The 20,375-nt window shown below is 32.0% G+C and overlaps 1 protein-coding gene across 1 annotated transcript in view; it reads right to left on the bottom strand.

Moving 5' to 3' along the window:
• cdk17 (cyclin-dependent kinase 17) overlaps positions 1 to 20,375 on the bottom strand; it is a 57,902-nt gene that overhangs the window by 13,880 nt on the left and 23,647 nt on the right. The window contains exons 2-4 of the mRNA XM_051108607.1: positions 17,312 to 17,460; positions 7,510 to 7,674; positions 1,507 to 1,640 (exon numbers count right to left, since the gene is read on the bottom strand). Coding sequence (XP_050964564.1) covers positions 1,507 to 1,640; positions 7,510 to 7,674; positions 17,312 to 17,438 — 426 coding nt within the window. The 5' untranslated portion in view covers positions 17,439 to 17,460. The remainder of the gene's footprint in view (positions 1 to 1,506; positions 1,641 to 7,509; positions 7,675 to 17,311; positions 17,461 to 20,375) is intronic.

Below are 20,375 nucleotides of genomic sequence, written 5' to 3'. Positions count from 1 at the left end.
AAAATATTTACTAATATTTATGTCAATTTCTTTTTTTTTTAAATAAGTATCTTATAAGTAAATGGTCACCAAGGCTCCATTTATTTAAAAAAAAATATAGCAAAAACAGTATTCTGAAATATTATTACAATTTAAAATTAATTTTATAATGACAAATGTCAAATATTAAAATATTATAATATTATTATAATATTATAATATAAATAGAATATGAAAATTTTAAAATATTATAATTATATTGTTACAGTAATGTGGTTTTTAGTGGCAAAACTAGCTTAAACGCCCTGAAAATATTCATAGTAGTAGACTATAGCCATATACAAAAATCATTATGCAATTTTTCATTTTCCCCTCTCAATATTTAAAGAGTAAAATGCAACCTGACACCTTTTCATGAGATTCACCTATATATTGTTAACTGATATCTACATACAGTATTTGCTTGCTTTTAAACTGTGGACGCAGCTGCAGTAACCCAGTTCATACAGAAGGGGGCAAAAGAGCACCGGAGTGAGCGAGAGAGATGAACACATGGCCAAATAACTAGTTTGAACTGAGGTTTGCAATTAAAACCCCAGAATAAGAAGCTTTAAACGCTTTATGTAGCAAGAGTGTGACGTGAATGTCTTCATGTATTCAGGTTAATTCTGATTTAAAAGTAGTTTTTCTATTTCAACATACTCTAACAATGTTATTAGAGAAAAGTAGAGAAAAACAACAGAAAGTGTAAATGGAAGAAGCAAGAAAAAAAACACACAGAATCCATTCCTTTCAGATGCTTGTGTGCGGTAAGACAGAAAGCCAGTTATTAATATCAAACAGCAGCCCAACCTCGCTAGACAGACACAGATGTATATGATTTTAAAAACTCACAGTCTGACACTGTATGCAACGCTTGTTTCCAGTCATTTTTCTGTCTTCACAGGAAACGATAAATGCCACATGACGCATCATAATCTCAGCAAATCAGAACATATTTGATGTTCAATACATAGTTATGAGGAATGGGATTTGGACCAATGAGATTTCACAGTGGGCGTGGCTACATAATCTATTAGCCTAGACATAGAAACCAAATTATTTTGATTAAAAAGAAAATGTTTGTTGTGGCTCTACCTGGTTAAGACAACAAATAGATCTCAAATCTTCAAAACTGAGGTTGATAATTGACGTTTAACACCTGAGAACTACAGAAGTTCCTCTTGGAACCATCTGCACCTACTCACAAAACCTCTCAAATTCTTAAGACTGTCTTAGAAAGGAGGAAGGGAAAGAGAAAAGCCAACTAAGAGGACGTGGGAGAAAACAGGAGAGGATGAGAGAGAGAAAACACTAGTGGAATCCCTCCACCTACCCAAGGCCAAAAATAAAGCTCTTAGTAGTGACACATCACCCAGTCTGAAGCTTTCAGGGTAACGCACGCTTTCTACCTCCTTCTGTGAATAAGTGAGTGTGCGGCAGGTTTGTGCTGCTGATTAATTTATGGCCACACACAGTCTGTCTTACCTCCATGGATATGCGCCGATGAGTTCTGGTGCGGAGACACACGCCGGTGGGTGATTGCACTTCGTCCGAAGACGTCCCTGAGGCCTGATCGCTCTCTCCATCCGAACCCATCTTCAGATTCTCATGAACAATGTCTGCGAGAGAGGAAGACAAGGTTAGGAAATGAAAATGTGTGATATGTAGTGCGAGATGCTGCTGCTCTGTTGGTTGAGTTATGGAACGGGTTTCTGGCAGGTTTTATTAGCATATAAAGTACATGGCTAAATCCTAATGCTTACAATAGTTTCTATATAATTACACTATTATGCAATAAAAGAATGATCATATAGTTATATAGTTAGACATTTCCATGCAATGAATGTTTTAATACCACAAACCTTTCTGTCACAAACTTAAAGCATGTACAAGTACATTTTTTTATGCAGAATTTCATTTATTCTGAAAAAATAATAATAATAGTAATTGGATTTTAGATTTAATTAATAAAATCTGAATTAAATTTATTTTTGAGCATTTTCGGAAATTTATCAGTCCTCTATTTGGCTTTTTTAACTGGTTTTGACAAATAAAATAAAATAAAATAAAAATTGGATTTAATATTTATTTTAGATCATATTTATTACATTTGTAAACTAAGACACCAGTCTTATACTTGTCTTTTCAATTAGTAATGGAAACTTGAGAGATAAAATAAAATAAAATAAAATAAAATAAAATAATTAGATTTATTTTAATTTATTTCTGACAATTTTTTGACATTATTTAAACTAAGATTCCAGTCCTCTATTTGGCTTTTCAATTAGAAGAGAATTTGAGATAAAATAAAATAAAATAAAATAAAATAAAATAAAATAAAATAAAATAAAATAAAATAAAATAAAATAAAAAGGAGTGTGATTTAAAAATAAATAAAATTATTTTTATATTTGTAATTACATAGAAATTATTATTTGAATTATTATATATTTAATTTTGTTAAATAAATATTCAATTTGACCAATAAATAAAAATATTTAATATTTAAAATGCGCATGTTAATGGATATATGTCATATTTAAAATGGTTTAACTCAAGTTTAAACATAAAGTTAAATGTAAAAAAATAAATAATTAAATTATTGGTACTTTTAAAATTAGTAACTTACCATAAGAACACATTTACCAATTGTTTTCTTAATCTAAAAAAGTTCAAAAGTCATCAAACAGATGATCACAATGAGACTTTTGAATTAACTTTTAAGACTCGTCCCTTTAACACAAAACAGACGTCAAAAAAGATAAATGTTGACTGATTTTAGGCCCAAGATGCACTTTAAGGACATTACTGTTACATTTTCTTATCAGCTAAATATCAGCTAAAAAATAATTATCATAACATCATAACATACTATGGTTTGCGACACTAATTCGGCCTAATGTGTGTGTGTGTGTGTGTGTGTGTGTACTGGAAAAGCAGCATGTAATTCCTCCATTTCAGTGAAAGACCTTATTCATCCTCTTTCCCTTTAAAAACACACACACACACACACATTCATACCTGTGTACATAAAACAACATACGCACAGCACATCAGGCTGCACTCCTGTTAATAATTTTCCTGCACTTCTTGATATTCATGAAAACCAGTCAAACTCGTCATGGACACATGCTCTATCCACATTCACCTATGCCACGATTCCTGAGAAAGACACACGGATTACAACAAGAAAAGTGTGAAAAGATATGCACTGTCCCATGTGCTTTTTGTTTATATAGTGCTTATGTGTGAACTATGTCCTCAACTCTTCTCTATTACATAAAAGTATGATCCGGCTTATTGAAGCTGGCCTACGGGCCAAATCGTGATGTAATCGGGGTTTAAAAAAACACATGCACATTCACAAATTGAAAACCAGTGGTCGGGAATTAAAAGACCCATCCAGTCAACACGTGTTCGTGTACATGTGCATGTCTTTTAGTACTTGGAAAAGGGGCGGCCTAAAAGCAACGGAAAATAAAAGCTGTTCCGGAAGAAAAGAGATTATATTCCCGCATAAAAGAGTGCTGGGAACTAGAAAAGGAGTCTAAAGGTGTGGTCGTGGCTCTGTGGTTTTATGACGGGCTGTTTGCTGCCGTACGAACCCCTCCTCCCTCACCTCATAAGAAGGAGTCCCCCAAGGGTGACATATCGGCCCGCTCTTTTATCTGGCCGAGGCAGCAAAAAGTACCTAACCTGAGGGCCATCCATTACGGCACAGCTGTCTGCTGTTGGTCCGTTCTGATATCTTCAGACCAGAGGAAGAGAGAAAGGTGAATCTTGCAGAAGCTATGCAGAAATGTCCAAGTCATGTTTCACACCAAAACCACAGAGAACACCATAAATGTTTTTGAATGAAGCACATTATTTATCATTCCTCATAATTTATTATTAATGAAATGTGTGTGTGTGTTGGGAGGGGTAAAAAGTATAAACTGGTAGCACTGGTAGTACTATTGGTAGCATTTTTTGAATTAATGTATTTTTTAATAAAATAATAAACAAAATACTAAAATAAAATAAAAACAAAAAACTGGCAATGAGAATTTGAGGGAAAATTTGTAATTTGGGGGGGAAATGTCCTTTCAAAAAAATAAAACAATTCATAATGAAGGGCAGCTATTATGCCCACATGCATTTGTAGAAATAAATAAATAACCGAATAGAACCGAATAGAACCGAATAGAATAGAATAGAATAGAATAGAATAGAATAAAATCTTCTTTTTTTTTTTTTTTAAAGCAAAGGTACCAGTTCTCTGTTTGGCTTTTCGATAATGGGATTTTGGAAATAAATAAAATAAAATAAAATAAAATAAAATAAAATAAAATGAAATTTTAATTTAAGTGAAATGTGCCCAATTGTCTGGGAAAAAAAAAAGTGTTCATGACAAAGGCATCTATCCTGCCCACATGTATTTGTTACCCAATAAAATAAAGAACTGGATTTAATTCAATTAACTGAACTATTCTGGACTTTTTAAAGCCGAGGTCCTAGTCTTCAATTTGCCATTTCATTTAATGATGAAAATTTCAGGAAAAAATAAAATAAATAATGGTTTTGAAGAAAAAAATTCAAATAAAAGGCAGCTATAATGCCAACAAGCATTTGTTGAAATAAAGAATGAAATAGAATAGATTTTTTTTTTAGTTTTTTTTTTTTTTAATTTTTAAGCCAAGGTACCACTTCTCTGTTTGCCTTTTTGATAATGTAGCTTCGAGAACAATAATAAAATAAAATAAAATAAAATAAAATAAAATAAAATATTTAGGGAAAATGTGATTTATTATATTAATAAATAATATGTCAGTGCAAAAAAAAAAAAATCTTAAAGCTTTAAAAATTAGGCTTTATGGTTTATGCAGAACATAATTTCTTGATATTTCTTTTATATTTTGACTTTGGGGTGAAACATGACCAGTACATTCCTTCTCATAGAGAGACGAGGACAGATCCAGTTTCATGACTAGCAACCGCTGCGGCCTCATTTCTGCATCCCGTTACACCAACGAACTCTGTGAAACAGCAAAACGGTGTGTGTGGAAGTGTGAAAGTGTGCAGTCGCAGGTAATGTGGCCCATTTTTTTTTAATCCGACATACTGTGAGGTAACGAGTCTCTCTCTGTCAAATCACGCCATTTCCCTCCGTTCACTCTCCCTTTCATCTCCTTCCACCTCCTCGTCTCAACATCAGAAGCGCTGTGCTCTTTCATTCCGTCAAGCCCGAGACTTGTAATTTTGACGCGTGTCATCTGTCTGCCTCACCCCGTTGCTCCGTCTTTTGCTCTGCTCCAACCGCCTGATACACATAAATGCAAAGTCTAGAATGCGCAGTGTTCTACTTTCTCCCCCAAAAAAAGTGTGGCATGGAAAAATCCTGCAAGAACGAAAGTGGGTCAAACTCTAATAAACTCCAGACTGTCTTTGAAATCACTTCAACCTGGAATGCGTCCTATTCAAGGGAGCTCATGATAATTTATCAAACGCATTTACATCACAGCTTGCAAATTCCACAGTCCGTGCCAAATAAACAAACAGAGGCTCTCTGACATCACTGTTAACGGATAAGAATGCGGGAATGGAGGCCGGACGCGTCTGGACTTGTGTCTGAGATGCTGGTAAATAACCTCACGTATGGAAAGCAGCCGGACAGAACCGTTCTACTGTGACACACACTTCTTTTTCGATCGCCTCCCACTAACCTTCTCCTGACTCACTTCCTGTGAGTGTGTGTGAACGCCCACACGTGCAGTTGCACGCATGCAGACCGGGGTTAGACATGACTGCTCTCATGACGACAGGGAGATAAGGTTGAGCGGCTCACATTCGTCACATACCAAGATTCTGCAGAGCTGAATTTCTCACATGACTGATCATTTCATATAACATGTAAACACTTTTAGAGAGAACACATGGTGAATTTGGGATTGGTTGTAGGTGAGGGCGACCTGAGTCAGTCATTCACAAGCGTCATGTGTGCTTCATCAGCACCACTCTCCTCAAAAATTATCTATCATTAACCAACCCAAAGGATTGAGAGAAATATTTAAAACGGTAATGCTAATACGTCATCAGAATGACAAATACTTAAAAAATACACAGAAGTAAAAAAATACTAATATTTTTTTTTCTAGTTTGACGCCAATATTTCTTTATTCTCTGAAAAAAAAAAGTTACCCTGAATAATAAATAAATAATTATAATAATAAAAGTAATCCTAAATAGGGTACATTAAAATAAAACAATTACCAAATTTAATTCAATTCTAAATAAGAATTTAAGAACAACAACTGTATTAAAATGAACGACATTGTGTAGCAACTACTGTATTAAAATATTTTTGAGATTTTATGATATATATATATATATATATATATATATATAAATAATAAAAAATAAAAAATAAAAATTTATTATTAATCCTCAAAAAACCTGAAACAATAATAATAATAAAAAAATTCACATTAAAATAAAATTGTAACTTAAAAAAAAAAAAAATGCTACTCTAATAAATAATGTTATAACTATAATAATTATTTATAATCATGAATACATGACACATTAAAAAAGAATATTCGAATTTTATTTAATTTCTACTAAAATGTTTTATTACAATTAAGAATAAACTATATTTTAATAATCCATAATTCAATTCTAATGTTTTTTTAATTAAACTATTTTATTAATCTATATATTTCTAAAAAATATTTTTTATTATTTATCCTGAAAAAACTGAAACATAAAAATTATTATTGTTATTAAAATCTAATAAAATATTTTATTACAATTATTGAAAACTATATTTCATTATGTATTAAAAAAATAATCATGAAAACAATGTTTATTATTATTCCTGAAAAGAACCTGAAACATTAAAAAAATGTTTATATTAAAATTGAAATAATAAATGTCATTAAATTCTAATTTTAAAATAAAATAACAACAATTAAATAACAACAACAACAATAATAAGTAGTTATAATTATTAATGAATAAATTATATAAAAATTATATTAATATTAAAATTAATGAAATGTAGTTTGGTTCTAATAAACTATTTTAAAATTATATTAAATGAATTAACATTAATAATGACAACAGCAACATTATAATCATTATATTATTAATATGAATCCTAAAAAAATTACCAGTTACAATTATTATATTAACAAAAACTAAATGTAATTATTAAAAAGTTTTTTTAATTATATTTAAAAAAAAAAATGTAAAAGTTAAAAAATAAATTAAAATCCTGTAATAACCATCTAAAATTATTACAATTATGTAAAAACTGTTAAAATAAAGTAAAAAAAAAACCCATAAGAATTGTTAAAATATTACTACAACTCATATCCAATTTTTGTTGTTTTGTCAAGTCCAATGCAATGGATTGTTGCTTTACATTATATTCAGATGCATTTTCTCTTTTTTAGGAAGCATGTTGAATGCTGATTGCAGCCTATAAGTGTGTTACGAATAGTCACTCACCGAGACGGCTGCCGTTTCGAGGCATGGCCATGAAGGACCCCAGACTGCCCCCGATGACACTGTGCGGTCGGCGCAGGGGAGGCTTCTTAAAGGAGCCCGTGTACTGGTGCAAAAACGAGTGCATGCTGTGGGAGGAGGGCGGCCGGCCATTCCTCACGATGGGCTCTGAAATAACAACGAGACCTCGGTCAATACACACACAAAACATCGGTGTAATTACATGAATAGATTTACATCCTCCTCGCAGGTGCGAAGCAGTCAATACTTCATTAAAATCATTACTTTACTACATGAGGTTATGCTGAGGTCAAAGGAAAGCTACTGCAATAAAGGGAAATCTGCAAATTTCGAGAAACCGGTGGTGTGTTGACATAATCACCCATATCTTTCACTTTCCATCAAGCTGAGTGATGCCAGGAAGGCAACACCTGCTGTGCTTTTCACTTTTAATCGAAAGGCGAGCCAATCATTTCAAAGGTGTTGCTATAGCAACATCTAAACCAATAGGAAAGCAGCTGTTAATACAGGAGCCAATCAACACAAGGCACGATGAAAGCATCAATCAAACAATCTTTGACAATTGAAAACTTACGTTTTAATCAAAAGGTGAGTTGATCATTAAATAGCTGTTGATATGACAACAACTTATGAACCAACAGAACCACTGTAGACACTCAACACCTTTTAGATAAAATATACACTGCATATATTAACTTTAATCAATGACTGTAGAGGTTATATGACCATCGCACTGTGTGTGTGTTTGTGTGCACCTGTCCCTCCCACCTGTTTCTGCTCACACCACCTGTCCAGTCAAGCAACCCCTCCTTGAGCTCGCACACACCCACAAACACACATATGAAAACACACACACAGCGCCGCAGTGGTACTGCATTACATAAGGAGATAAAGAGCTGCTCTCTGGGACGTTGTAATCTAAAAGCCATTCTACCCCAGCATGCCAAGACATACAAACACAAACAGCAAGACTCTCTGTCTCTAAATAACAAGCAAAAATGTCTCTCTTATATATCGAACGTCTGATGAAATTGCATCCACCTAGGTCAAACTTGATCGATGGGTCAAATACTGAAAAGCACTGAAGTTTGTGTAAAGCAAAATAATAAATATGTGTTCTGAGTTTTTCACATCACAGAAAAATGTGTTATTAACTACCCAGCCTAAATTGAATGATTAAAAACCAGCAAGTAAATAAAATAAGTTATCAAAATCTGGAAAAAATAAGTGGTATTCTGTACTCTCAAATGCTGGGGGCATGTCCGCCGTCTGTGCTGAAGCCACACCTACCAGAAAGCTCCCACCTCTCTCATTGGTCAAATAAAGACAGTGTGCATTTAGGCCACGCCCACACCGGAGGGGGGAGCACAATCCAACACTCTCCATTGACTTTGTATTGCGAGAAGCTGCCTCCTTGTTATTTCTGACTTATAACAAAAAAAAACAGAACAATGCCTAAAAGCTGCTATGTGACATTGTGTACAGTAAACAAGCTAAAAAACCCAGAACTACACTTTTATAAGCTGTCAACCCCCCAAAAAAAACCACAACAAAGCAAATCACAAACCAAAAAACAAACAAAAGCACCAAAACAAAACCAAAAACAAGCAAAACAAAATCACAAAACAAGACAAAAAAAAAAAAGATCAGGTAGTTCTGAGGTAATTTGGGGTAAAGGGGTAAAACTGAAATGCAGCTGCATTTCCAAACCATTTTACTTCTAAAATGACTGAAAAAAAACTAAATCACATACCAAAAAACAAACCATTTTACTTCTAACATGATTGAAACAAAAGAAAAAGGAAACACAAAGTAAACTTAAAAAAAAGCAAATCACAAACTAAAAACAAACAAAAACACCAAAAAAAAAAAAAAAAAAAAAAAAAAATGGGATTTGGATTTTTGGGATTTGGAGTAAAGGGGGAAAGTCAAAGCGCAGTTCACAAACCATTTTACTTCTAATATGATTGAAACAAAAGAAAAAACTAAAACAAACAAAACCAAAACACCAAAACCAAACCTAACACCAAAACCAAACCTTAGGTTAGGTTAGGTTAACCAAACCTAACCTAAACAAAAAAAAAAAAAAACAATGATTGATTTTATTCTTTGGGATTTGGATTAAACTATTTTACTTCTAACATGATTAAAACAAACTGAAAAAACAAAAACAAACAAAACATAACCAAAACAGCAAAACAAAACCAAACCCAAAAAAAAAAAAAAAAAAAAAAAAAAATATTGAATTTATGTTTTGGGATTAGGATTAAAGGGGTAAAGTCTTAAACCTAAACATAAAACAAATCACAAAACAAAAACTGTTTAGTTTTTCGGTAGGTAGGTTCGATTTTTATTCTTTAGGATTTGGGGTAAAGTCAAAATGCACAACCATTTTACTTCTAACACGATTACTTCGCACAAACCTAACCAAAAAAACAAATCACACACATACACACACACACACACACGTTTGTTTTAGTGAACTGTGGGGACTTTCCATAGACTTCTATAGATTTTATACTGACCAAACAATATTGTCTATCCCCTAACCCAACCCTAACCCTAAACCTATCTCTCACAGAAAACATGTTTGCATCGTTACACTTTCAGATAAACATCAATTACTATTTTTAATCATTTTTTAACATTGTGGGGACCGCAGGCTCAAAACACAGTTGTGTTCACAAAACATTTTACTTCTAACATGACTCCAACAAAAAACAAAACAAAACACCAAAACAAAAAACAAAACAGGCAGGTTTGAACTGCATTGTGAAAAACGGCCTCTTTATAAAGTTTGGAGGGGAACTGGAGGGCTTGATGATGTCAGCAAAAATGGAAAGTCATTTCATAGGCAAAGCAAGTTAATATACTCCGATGAAAGATTACGAAGGCAATCATTTTTACGTGTAATAATGAATCGTGCCCAGGTAGATCAATAGAACCAATTCTAATTTCATGTTAAACAACGTTTTTTGCAGACTCTGTTTTGATGGCCGAGCATGAAATGCTGATGGTGTCTTCATCTATTCATTCATTTATTCAGAGCGCGTTCTCTTTTCGCTGTGGTCGCTCTCTCTCTCTCTCATATCTTCCCACACCACAGCTGTGTCTCTCATTACAACAGGCCTTTCAACCTGCTTACTAAGGACAATCCGACAAAACACCAGGCTCACACACACACACGGCAGGTCTGATCCATCCGAGCCCATGTGGTAAAGTTCCACTGCCGGCCAGCTGCGCACAGGGACTTTATTTCCATACAAGCATCATGGAAACTCCGGAATGTTCCACGGCCAACGCCATGGTAACACTCAACAGGTCGGGCCGTGACGATATGTCATGCTGTCAGATGCAGGAACGTCCCGCAGACAGCATCGGTGGGTGTACGTTTATGACAAAATAGCAGATTTTGGAGGCATTTTTCACACTACTGAGAACATATCATGATCATTTCTCAGTGCATAAGTATATAAAATGTAAACCCTATGCCTATCCTGTCTTGTTGCTAGGCAACAGCGCTCCTGAGGAAAATATTTCATGTCAGCAGAAGCTCTCGGGCCCTAAGCAAGGTTGGGTCTACGGTTGCCGTGCCGACAGTCTCCGGTGACGGGCTCTTAGGGGTCTTTGTGCAGCACCCTGATGTCTATTCCTGCCAAAATGAACACAGGCGAGCATAAATTGACTCTCTTTCTTTCTTATTGAGTTGGAGCATGTTTTCAAAGGGAGTTTGAAATGAGGGGGAACTATGAAGCACAAATAAACTCAAAACCACACGCATGACTAAGGATTAAGTTTAGCAAGGCAGATGGGGCACATGACTGTCCTGTTCTGGCACAACCAAACCACAAACATAAAAAAAAACAAAAAACAAAACAAAGACTGGCTGAAATTTAAGGAAGCAGCAGAGAAAAACAACTGCCCATCTATTCTCGTTTTTTTTCATATAGTGTTTATGTCTGTCCTTTGGGCAAAGGACTGATTAACACAACAATATTGACAATTACTAATATTAACAAACAAGGACTAACAGATTTGTTGCTGATATTTTGTGATGTAATTTTGACAGATATATAGTATGATCAGTAATAAACAGCAAATAATAATATATTTGCAAATAATTAATATATAATTATATTAATATATATATTAATATATTAGCAAATACTTAATATATTAAACAAATTATTTGTTGTATATATATATATATATATATATATTCATTTTAATATGTAAAATAAAGTTAATTTATACATTATATAAATAAACTATACATTAATTTATAAATAATATATACATTACATATAGTTAAATAAATATAAATATTTATAATAAATAAAAAAAATAAGTATTAAAAATTTTACTGGTTAATCTAGGATTAATTCATATTTTATAATATAAACTAATAATATAAATTAATTTAATTTAATTAAATGTAGAATATTCACAATATGCATTTAATAAAAATTCTTTATAATAGTATTTATAATATATAATAATATAATAATATATTAAATTTAATGTATAAATATAATATTCATTTTCATATATAAACTATATTCATACATATATAAAATGCATTTATATGTAATACATTATATATAGATAAATAAATACATATTTAAAATAAATAAACAAATATATGTTTATTTTACATATTTATATTTATTTATCTATATATAATATATTCCTTTTCATATATAAAATTTATTTATACATTATATAAATAATAGATACATTAATTTATACATAATACATAAATTATATAGTTAAATAAACAAATATAAATATTTATAATAAATAAAAAAAACATTAAAAAGCTTAATTTATACTTTAAAAGGTTAATTTATAATTGATTTATATTTTATTATATAAACTAATAATATAATAAAAGCATATACACAATATATATGTTTAATGAACTTCTTGATATATATATATATCTATAAATAAAAATATAAGTTATTGAAAGTGTTACTATGGAAATGTTAATGTTAATGCATAAAACAGCATTACAAAAAAAACTGTTACCACAGTTACCCATTACTTTCTATGGGGACATTAAAGAAAAAAAATATTCAACAGATTTGGCCATTTTTTTTAAAAGAGAACCCAAAATGTTTGTGCGTGTTATCTCACATGCATGCACATATTACAAAGAAATGAAAAAAATAATTCAGGACTTGGATTCCTCCATGCTAAACTGTGCCTCCTGCATTTGGCATGTTGCTGACTGCATCTATAAATAAAGTTAGATCATAAAAATTTGATCTGAAACCTAAAAGCAGTGTGTAATTTTCTTCTGAACAGCCTTCAACATTAATGAGACAGAAATGTCCATTCATCTGCTCTCGTTTCCATCCTTCCTGCGGGTAAAGTAAGACTATAAATCAAATGGCTCACTTAATATATAATTAACACAGAACTTTTAAATCTTTAAATTAAATAATTCTTTCAGATGTCCCAACAAACCTAATGAAAAATGCATCTCTAATATAGGCATCATTTATTTGAAAATATCATATATTTATGTAAAATAAGGGTTATTTTACAGCCATAATATTCCTCTGAAGGTTATTCCAGATGGGCTGCAGTGACTGAAGATTCACCCTGAATAGGATAAAGCCGGCAGAAGTTAGAAACCCTTGCTAATGTGCGGATTAGAGGAAAGAGAAGAGAGCGGAATAACATCCTTACGTAATGGCAAGGTCTTCATAAAACATTCATCAGCCTGCCTTAAAAAAAAAAAAAAAAAAACGGCTGGGTCAACACCACTGCCATTCCCCACATTCAACACACAGACCTAAAAACAGCCAAACTGCATAGCTGAGTAGGCATGTTTAGACCGCTGTGCACATCTCAGTGTATGTGTACTGGTGGAAGACTGCAAAAAAAAAAAAAAAAAAAAAAAAAAAAAAAAAAAACACATCTCTGGATGCTAGTGTTAACCTGGGTATTGTTGTGATGGTTTTAGGGCATGAGTGAGAGAGGATGTTTTTATTGCTCAGACCAATGTGCACAGTAATAAATGTTACCGGCTGTAATGCATCAACACATCCAGATAAGATAATGTTCATCCAGATATAAAGATAAACACATACACAGGCTCTGTGCCAATCCTAATAAACTGTTTCCATATCTACATAGGCAGATAACTTCTAAGGCAGCAAAACAACATCTTAAACGTGACTAAACGGAAACATTAACACTCGCTATAATGGGCACAAATAGGGCTCCTCAAATGAAAGATATATAAAAGCAGTTAAAAACAAAATGTTCATGCTCATGGTTGACTTTGATTCAATATAGTGGCAACCAATATATCGCCAAGGCCAACATACTGGCCAATATTTTTTAATAAAAAACAAAAACAAAAACAAACAAAATATAGTTTATTTTATATTATTTATTTTTAACAAGTACAAATAGTCTCCCCCACCCCACTAGAATTTTAAAATTAATTATTTATTATTTAATATTTCTATTAATATTATGTAAAATAAACCTAAATAAAATTTCAGCTAAAAAATATTTTTAACAAGTTCAATTTTTTTCCAGAATTTTAAAATTTGTTATTTAAATAAATATTATATAAAATAAACCTAAATACTGTAATAAAACAAAATAAGGAGCACACAGATAAACTAAAAAAATATTTTTAACAAGTTCATATTGGTTTTTTTTTTCAGAATTTTAAAATGATTTATATAAATATAAGGTAAAATAAACCTCATCGGCCATCAATAAAAAATAAATTAAATTAAATTAAATTAAAATTAAATAACACTGGCCAACTACTAATTTAAACCATGCTAAATGTGTTGCAATGCCAAATATTGTACTAAACAAAACAAAATATATAACAAAATAATTTTAACTTCAAATATTGGCATCAGCCATCAATAAAATAAAATAAAGTAAAATAAAAAAATAAAATAAACACTGGTCAACCACTAATTAAATCCATGCTAAATATGTTGCAATGCTAAATATTGTAATAAAACAAAATAAACACGTAAACTAAAACATTTATTTCGAACAAATTCAAATATTTTCCCTTAGAATTTTAAAATTTGTTATTTATATAAACATTATGTAAAATAAACCTACATTTAATTTCAGTAAATAAAATAAAATCAATAAAATAAAATAAAATAAAATAAAATAAAAAATAAAAAAGTGTGCAATAAATGTAGATGTAATGCATCTATAATACCTAAAAAAGCTGCAATTAGTAACTACTTTTACAACTGGTAACTACTTTAGTAACTACTTTTAATATTGGCAACAGCCATCTTTTTGTATTTTTTAAAACGGCACAAACTGTATGTTTTTGTGAGTCAAACTGTACAAATTCATACGAAATCAACTTGTAGTTGCGTCTCCTCAGGTTGGGTTTGATTCAGGGCATTACATAAAGTTCATGCTCAGACATAAACTGCAAGCTCACCTGTGCCTGAATTATGCTCGATTCAGCATGAATTTGAGGCAAATGGTTTGAAAGCCATTTCTGAGCCGAGTTACTGAACATTCAAGAACATTTTTACCACATTTCATTTACATTTGCATTAAAGCCCTTCCTCATAGGTGCTCTGATAAGCATGTGGAACTTGACCATCCAGTCTGAGTAAAAATGGCCATGTAGTTGAATTTGTGCTTTCAATAAGTGTGGTTACTGTTTCACCTCAGTGAAGCGCCCGATACGCCCTGCGGGTGCGCTGGGGACTGAAGGTAAGCGGGAACGTACTGGAACTCACATCACTCTGGCTTCCAGTTTGCACAGAGTCTCATTGTACAGTCTGAATCAGTCTGTTTGATTCCAGTCCATCCGTCAGGTTGGCCCGAAGGCAGCGGAGCTAATTTAGCTCGTCTCTCACAAGCTGTCACATGCTCCCTTCCTCTCATTCTCCTCACAGGGGTGTCATTGGCGTTACGTAATTACTAGCTAGCTGAACGTACAAGAGCGAGGAGAAGAAAAAGCACTCTGAGGAAGAGGACAGGGAGTGTTTTGCTTAGTTTCCTTTCAAATGAAATTGCATTGCTTTAGGCATTCAGGCCAACTGGGAAAGCATGACAGCAGACTCTTTCACATCAGTCCTGGCTCAGGACTGTTTATGGTCACAAAAATTGCGCAGGATTCAGTTATGACAGATCAGAATGACAGGTTTTCAACGCAGCTTGAAATGGTCGTGACAGGGTGACTAACGCAAGGTAATGTGGTCAATACAGGCAACCCAGAGGAAATGAAATACTTTGGGCATAAATACTGCGAGCAAAGTGAAAGACAAGGAATATTTTGGAGTTCAAACCCAATTTAAGACATGACGTTACCAAAATAAATTAATGTTGATTGTTTTCTTTGATTGTTTCAAAACTATATATATATTTATAAATTTTTAGATTTAATTTTTATATTTTCTGTAACCTTGGAAACTAGTTGAAATAAGTAAATATATTACAATATTATTATTTTTTTTTTTATATTTTCTGTTTTTTTATTTGTCATTTTTGTGTAGCCTTGAAAACTAGCTTAAATCAATATATATATATATATATATATATATATATATATATATATATATATATATATATATATATATATATATATATATATATATATAATAAAATAAAACATATCATAAAATAATATGTTTAATATAATTTTAATTTTAAAATTTTAATTTCCAGTTTTTTTTATTATATATGTGAGTACATTTTAATTTTATATTTCCTGTTTTTTTCTGTAGCCTTTAAAACCAGCTGAAAAACAAAAAACATTTATATTAAGAAAAAAATTATATTTTACATATATAGTTACATTTAATATTTATATAATATTCACTTCTATTCAGTTTATATTTAAAAATTACATTTATATTTATATAAAATTAAATAAATATATAAATATTTTTTATTTCTTCATAAAAACTATAAAAAAAATAAAACAAATACAAAGCTATGCTCCAAAAACAGTCCCCATTCACTTACTTTTGACATTGTTCCCCCAAAATTATTTCCAAAAATAATTTTTGTGTTCATAATCATTATGCAATCAGCAATCAAGGTTATTTTGTATTCCTTTAACATAAAAAAAATTCAAAAGGGAGAATTCAAAAGGGAATAGAGAAGTAAAATATAAGAGTTTCCAAATACAAGCTTGACATTTGTGTTTTACAAACTCCAGAATGACTCGACAGCTCAAAGTAACTTACACTGAACCCGAAGAAGTTCTGAAACAACCAAGTACACATTCTAAGTTATTTTAAGTGATTCAATTTAATGCCCCAGATTTATTCCTATACATACATTTTAGAAAGAAACACAGGGGTCGAGTCACTACCCGAGTGAAAATCTCAGAGGTCAGGCCAAAGCAAACACGAAGCCATCTTTCACATATCTGCAAGAATGCAGAATATTTGTGGTCTTCAAATATTAGTGTACTGACGCACAGTATGTTGACAAAGCAATGAAAAAAGAGAAAAAAAAGTCATTAAATGAATACAGAATGCATGCAAAACAGGTTTTCTACACTGCAGTGGTGTATTACATCACATAATAGACTTTACTCAATTACTTTTGTTATAAAATCCAATAATCAGTTTATAGAGCCCCTGCGTCCCGAGTCGTAACACAAGAGGCCTTTTTTCCGTTCCCGTGGACCTCTTCCAGGTTTCCAGAGCTCCAAAAGCTAATCAAAGTGCTAATAAATCAGCCTCTAATCTGAACTACTTAACATTAACGGTGACCCCGCACACACAATATAGACACAGCAAATAACACTCACCGCTGTCCTTGCTGCTGTTCTCCTCGATGGTCATCTGTTCCGCCAGCTCTGAAAGCGATTCATCGATCGTCTGGCTACCACGCAGGGTGAGCGACAAACGTCTCTTAAACCTCTTCATCCTCTCCATGGGCCTCTGAGGCAGGGGGGGCCTGCAGGACACACATACAAACACACATACACAGTGTTAATCATCATCGGCCTGCGAATATCCACCGGTCATGCAGTGAGCAAAAACTCCTTTTTATTAAAAACTGACTTTATTACTTCATTATTAAGTTCAGTTGCATTGTGGGTTGAGCGCACCATATGACGTGTGCATTTCTGCCTTTGTTCACTTTCACAAATGCAAAACGTTGCATTTGTATTTTAGATGTTTAAGAACTGGCTAAGGCTGTGTCATGGAAATCATAATGAGTTTTGTGGCTTTCAGTGCATGTCAATTAAAATTTACTGTACTTCTCTTCCAGGAAAACAGACCAAAATACTGATGACTCAACTAGTACGCACAGGCATATACTAATAAAATGTTGACTAGAAAGCCTTGTATTAACCCTTGTATTTTCTCATTTACTTTCCTAACCAACAATTCCTTGGATGAATCAATTTTGAATGAATCTTCATGCTTGTCAAACCATTTTATGCAGTCTTAAATATCTAATGACTAATAGGAAGACCTCATTTAGTTGTGTGTGTTTGTAAGTTCCTGTGGGATAGTTTTTAAACTAGACAGCAGGCCTTTAAGACTAGCACACGTGATAACAAATAAATAAATAAAAAATCCTCATTAATAATCCAAAGGCTTTTAATCAAATATTCATGAGACTGTATTTTGTTTTTATAGGCACTTCAACACATGGTTGTGCATTTTTAAAACACACACTCCCACATGCATAATAATCCCCTTTACACCAATGCATTTTCTAAATATAAATATGAGACACCGGGTTTATTAATAGTAAAACACATAAAAAAGTTAAGAAAAACAAAAAATAAAAATTTCTGATAGTCTAAATATTAAAACAGGACAAATGGGAATGCAAAAAAAAAATCCAATATTATTCATTTATTTATTTATAATTTATTTATACATCTTAAAATATTCAAATAATACATTTTAATAATAATAAATTAATTAATTAAACAGAAATTGTTTAAAGACAAAATTAATTTAAATGTAAAAATAGGACAAATGAAAACACTAAAATAAATATCCAATATTAAATTTAATAAACCTTTAAAAAAATAATAATAATTAAAAATAATAAACCAAAATAGAAAATGCATGTGCAATAGATGTAAAATGCATGTAATGTGTAATAAATAAAAAAGTAAAAACATAAATTAAATAAATGTAAATGCATTTAAATAAATTAAATATAAATAAATAATATTTCATATTGCAGTATAGTAACAGTACAACAAGCAACTAGTTTTTTTTGATTGAATAAGAGTTTAAAGACATAATTAATCTAAATGTAAATAGAGGACTAATATAAACACTGAAGTAAATATCCAATATTAAATGTAGTAAACCATAAAAAAAAAACTATTAAAAATAATAAACCAAAATAGAAAATGTGCAATAGATGTAAAATGTATGTGTAATGGATAAAAGGTAAATAATTTAAATAAATAAACATACATACATACATACATACACACATACACACATACACACACACATACATACATACATACATATATATATATACACACACACTGAAATTAGATTTCAAATACATTTAGAAATGCTAAAAAAAAAATCCTTTAAATAGAAAACGTGTATAATAAATTTAAATTAACAAATGTATGCATTTAGATACATTTAAATATTGAAATATATCTCATATCTTGCATCCCTAATAATTATAAAGAAATAAATACATCCTATACTTTACTTTTGTCATTTTATAAAAGCAATAAACCACTCAAAGCCATGCATAAAGGTGATTTTAGCATGATTACAGGGGTCAATCGGTTTACGTTATGCATAACAACCCTTGAACGTAAAATCACTCTTACATAGTTTCTCTAAAGCCTTTTGATACAGCTTTAATGTGTGTGTGCTTGTGCATTTCTCTCAATACATGCTGACTTTGCACCGTTTTACGCAGGAAACACCTTGCTATGGGAGGCAGCGGGACTCTTTCTGTCTATTGTATTTCCACCATCAGACTTCACACACCCAAATTCACACAGGACTTGAAGGTTCGTTGTGTTCACAAAGTGAGTCACAAATTAAACCCTCCAATGTTCTCCAAGTCTATCCAAAAGTACAGCACATACTGATAACATTCGCCCCTATGCAAAGGGCCGGCGACTGTAATCATACACAGAGACGCACAAGAGAAGATCAGGTTACAGCGAGATGGCTTTCCTCAGGTGGTGTCTGATTTCAGGACGCCGGAAAGAGGGAAAAGTGCATCCAAAAAACACAGACCTGCCCCCATGTACAGGAAACGGCCGGTCAGAGCATCTGTGATTGGTTCCCCTCGAATACAATCATGCACATGCATGCACGCCATCTGTCTATCCGACACAGACTAAAGAAAAGGGGGGACGGCGAGTCCTTGTGAGGGATTAGGCTACTGCTACAGGCCAATATAGCACCGACGGACAGTTAAATGTGCATGCTGACAGAGCACATCTTCTCAAACAGCTGGTATCTCACTCTGCTATGCAGGACGGCAGGGTCTGGACACACCCTGTGGCCATAAGCGTGTGCTTTTGTGGCCTTGTGTTTGAACAGTTGGCATTCCTGTGTTAGACCTGCCAGGACAGGGCACAACCAGCCCGAACACACACATACAGACACTTTTACGCTCACTGAAATCACCATCTCATTCATTGCAGACATGCAAACACTTCCCATCATTCAGTGTCAGACTTCAAAGTCTAGGGACTTTACGTCATGACTAATACATTTATAAATTATAAAAAAATCAATTTAAATAGAAAACCTATTAAAGGAAGACAACTTAGTTAAAAAAATATATATTTTAAATAATATATTATATTACATTATATTATATTATATTATATTATATTATATTATATATATAAT

The sequence above is a fragment of the Labeo rohita genome, chromosome 4 (assembly GCF_022985175.1).
Source record: "Labeo rohita strain BAU-BD-2019 chromosome 4, IGBB_LRoh.1.0, whole genome shotgun sequence".
NCBI lineage: Eukaryota > Metazoa > Chordata > Actinopteri > Cypriniformes > Cyprinidae > Labeo > Labeo rohita.
The sequence above is the reverse complement of the archived record's forward strand: the minus strand, read 5'-3'. Positions and strand labels throughout refer to the sequence as shown.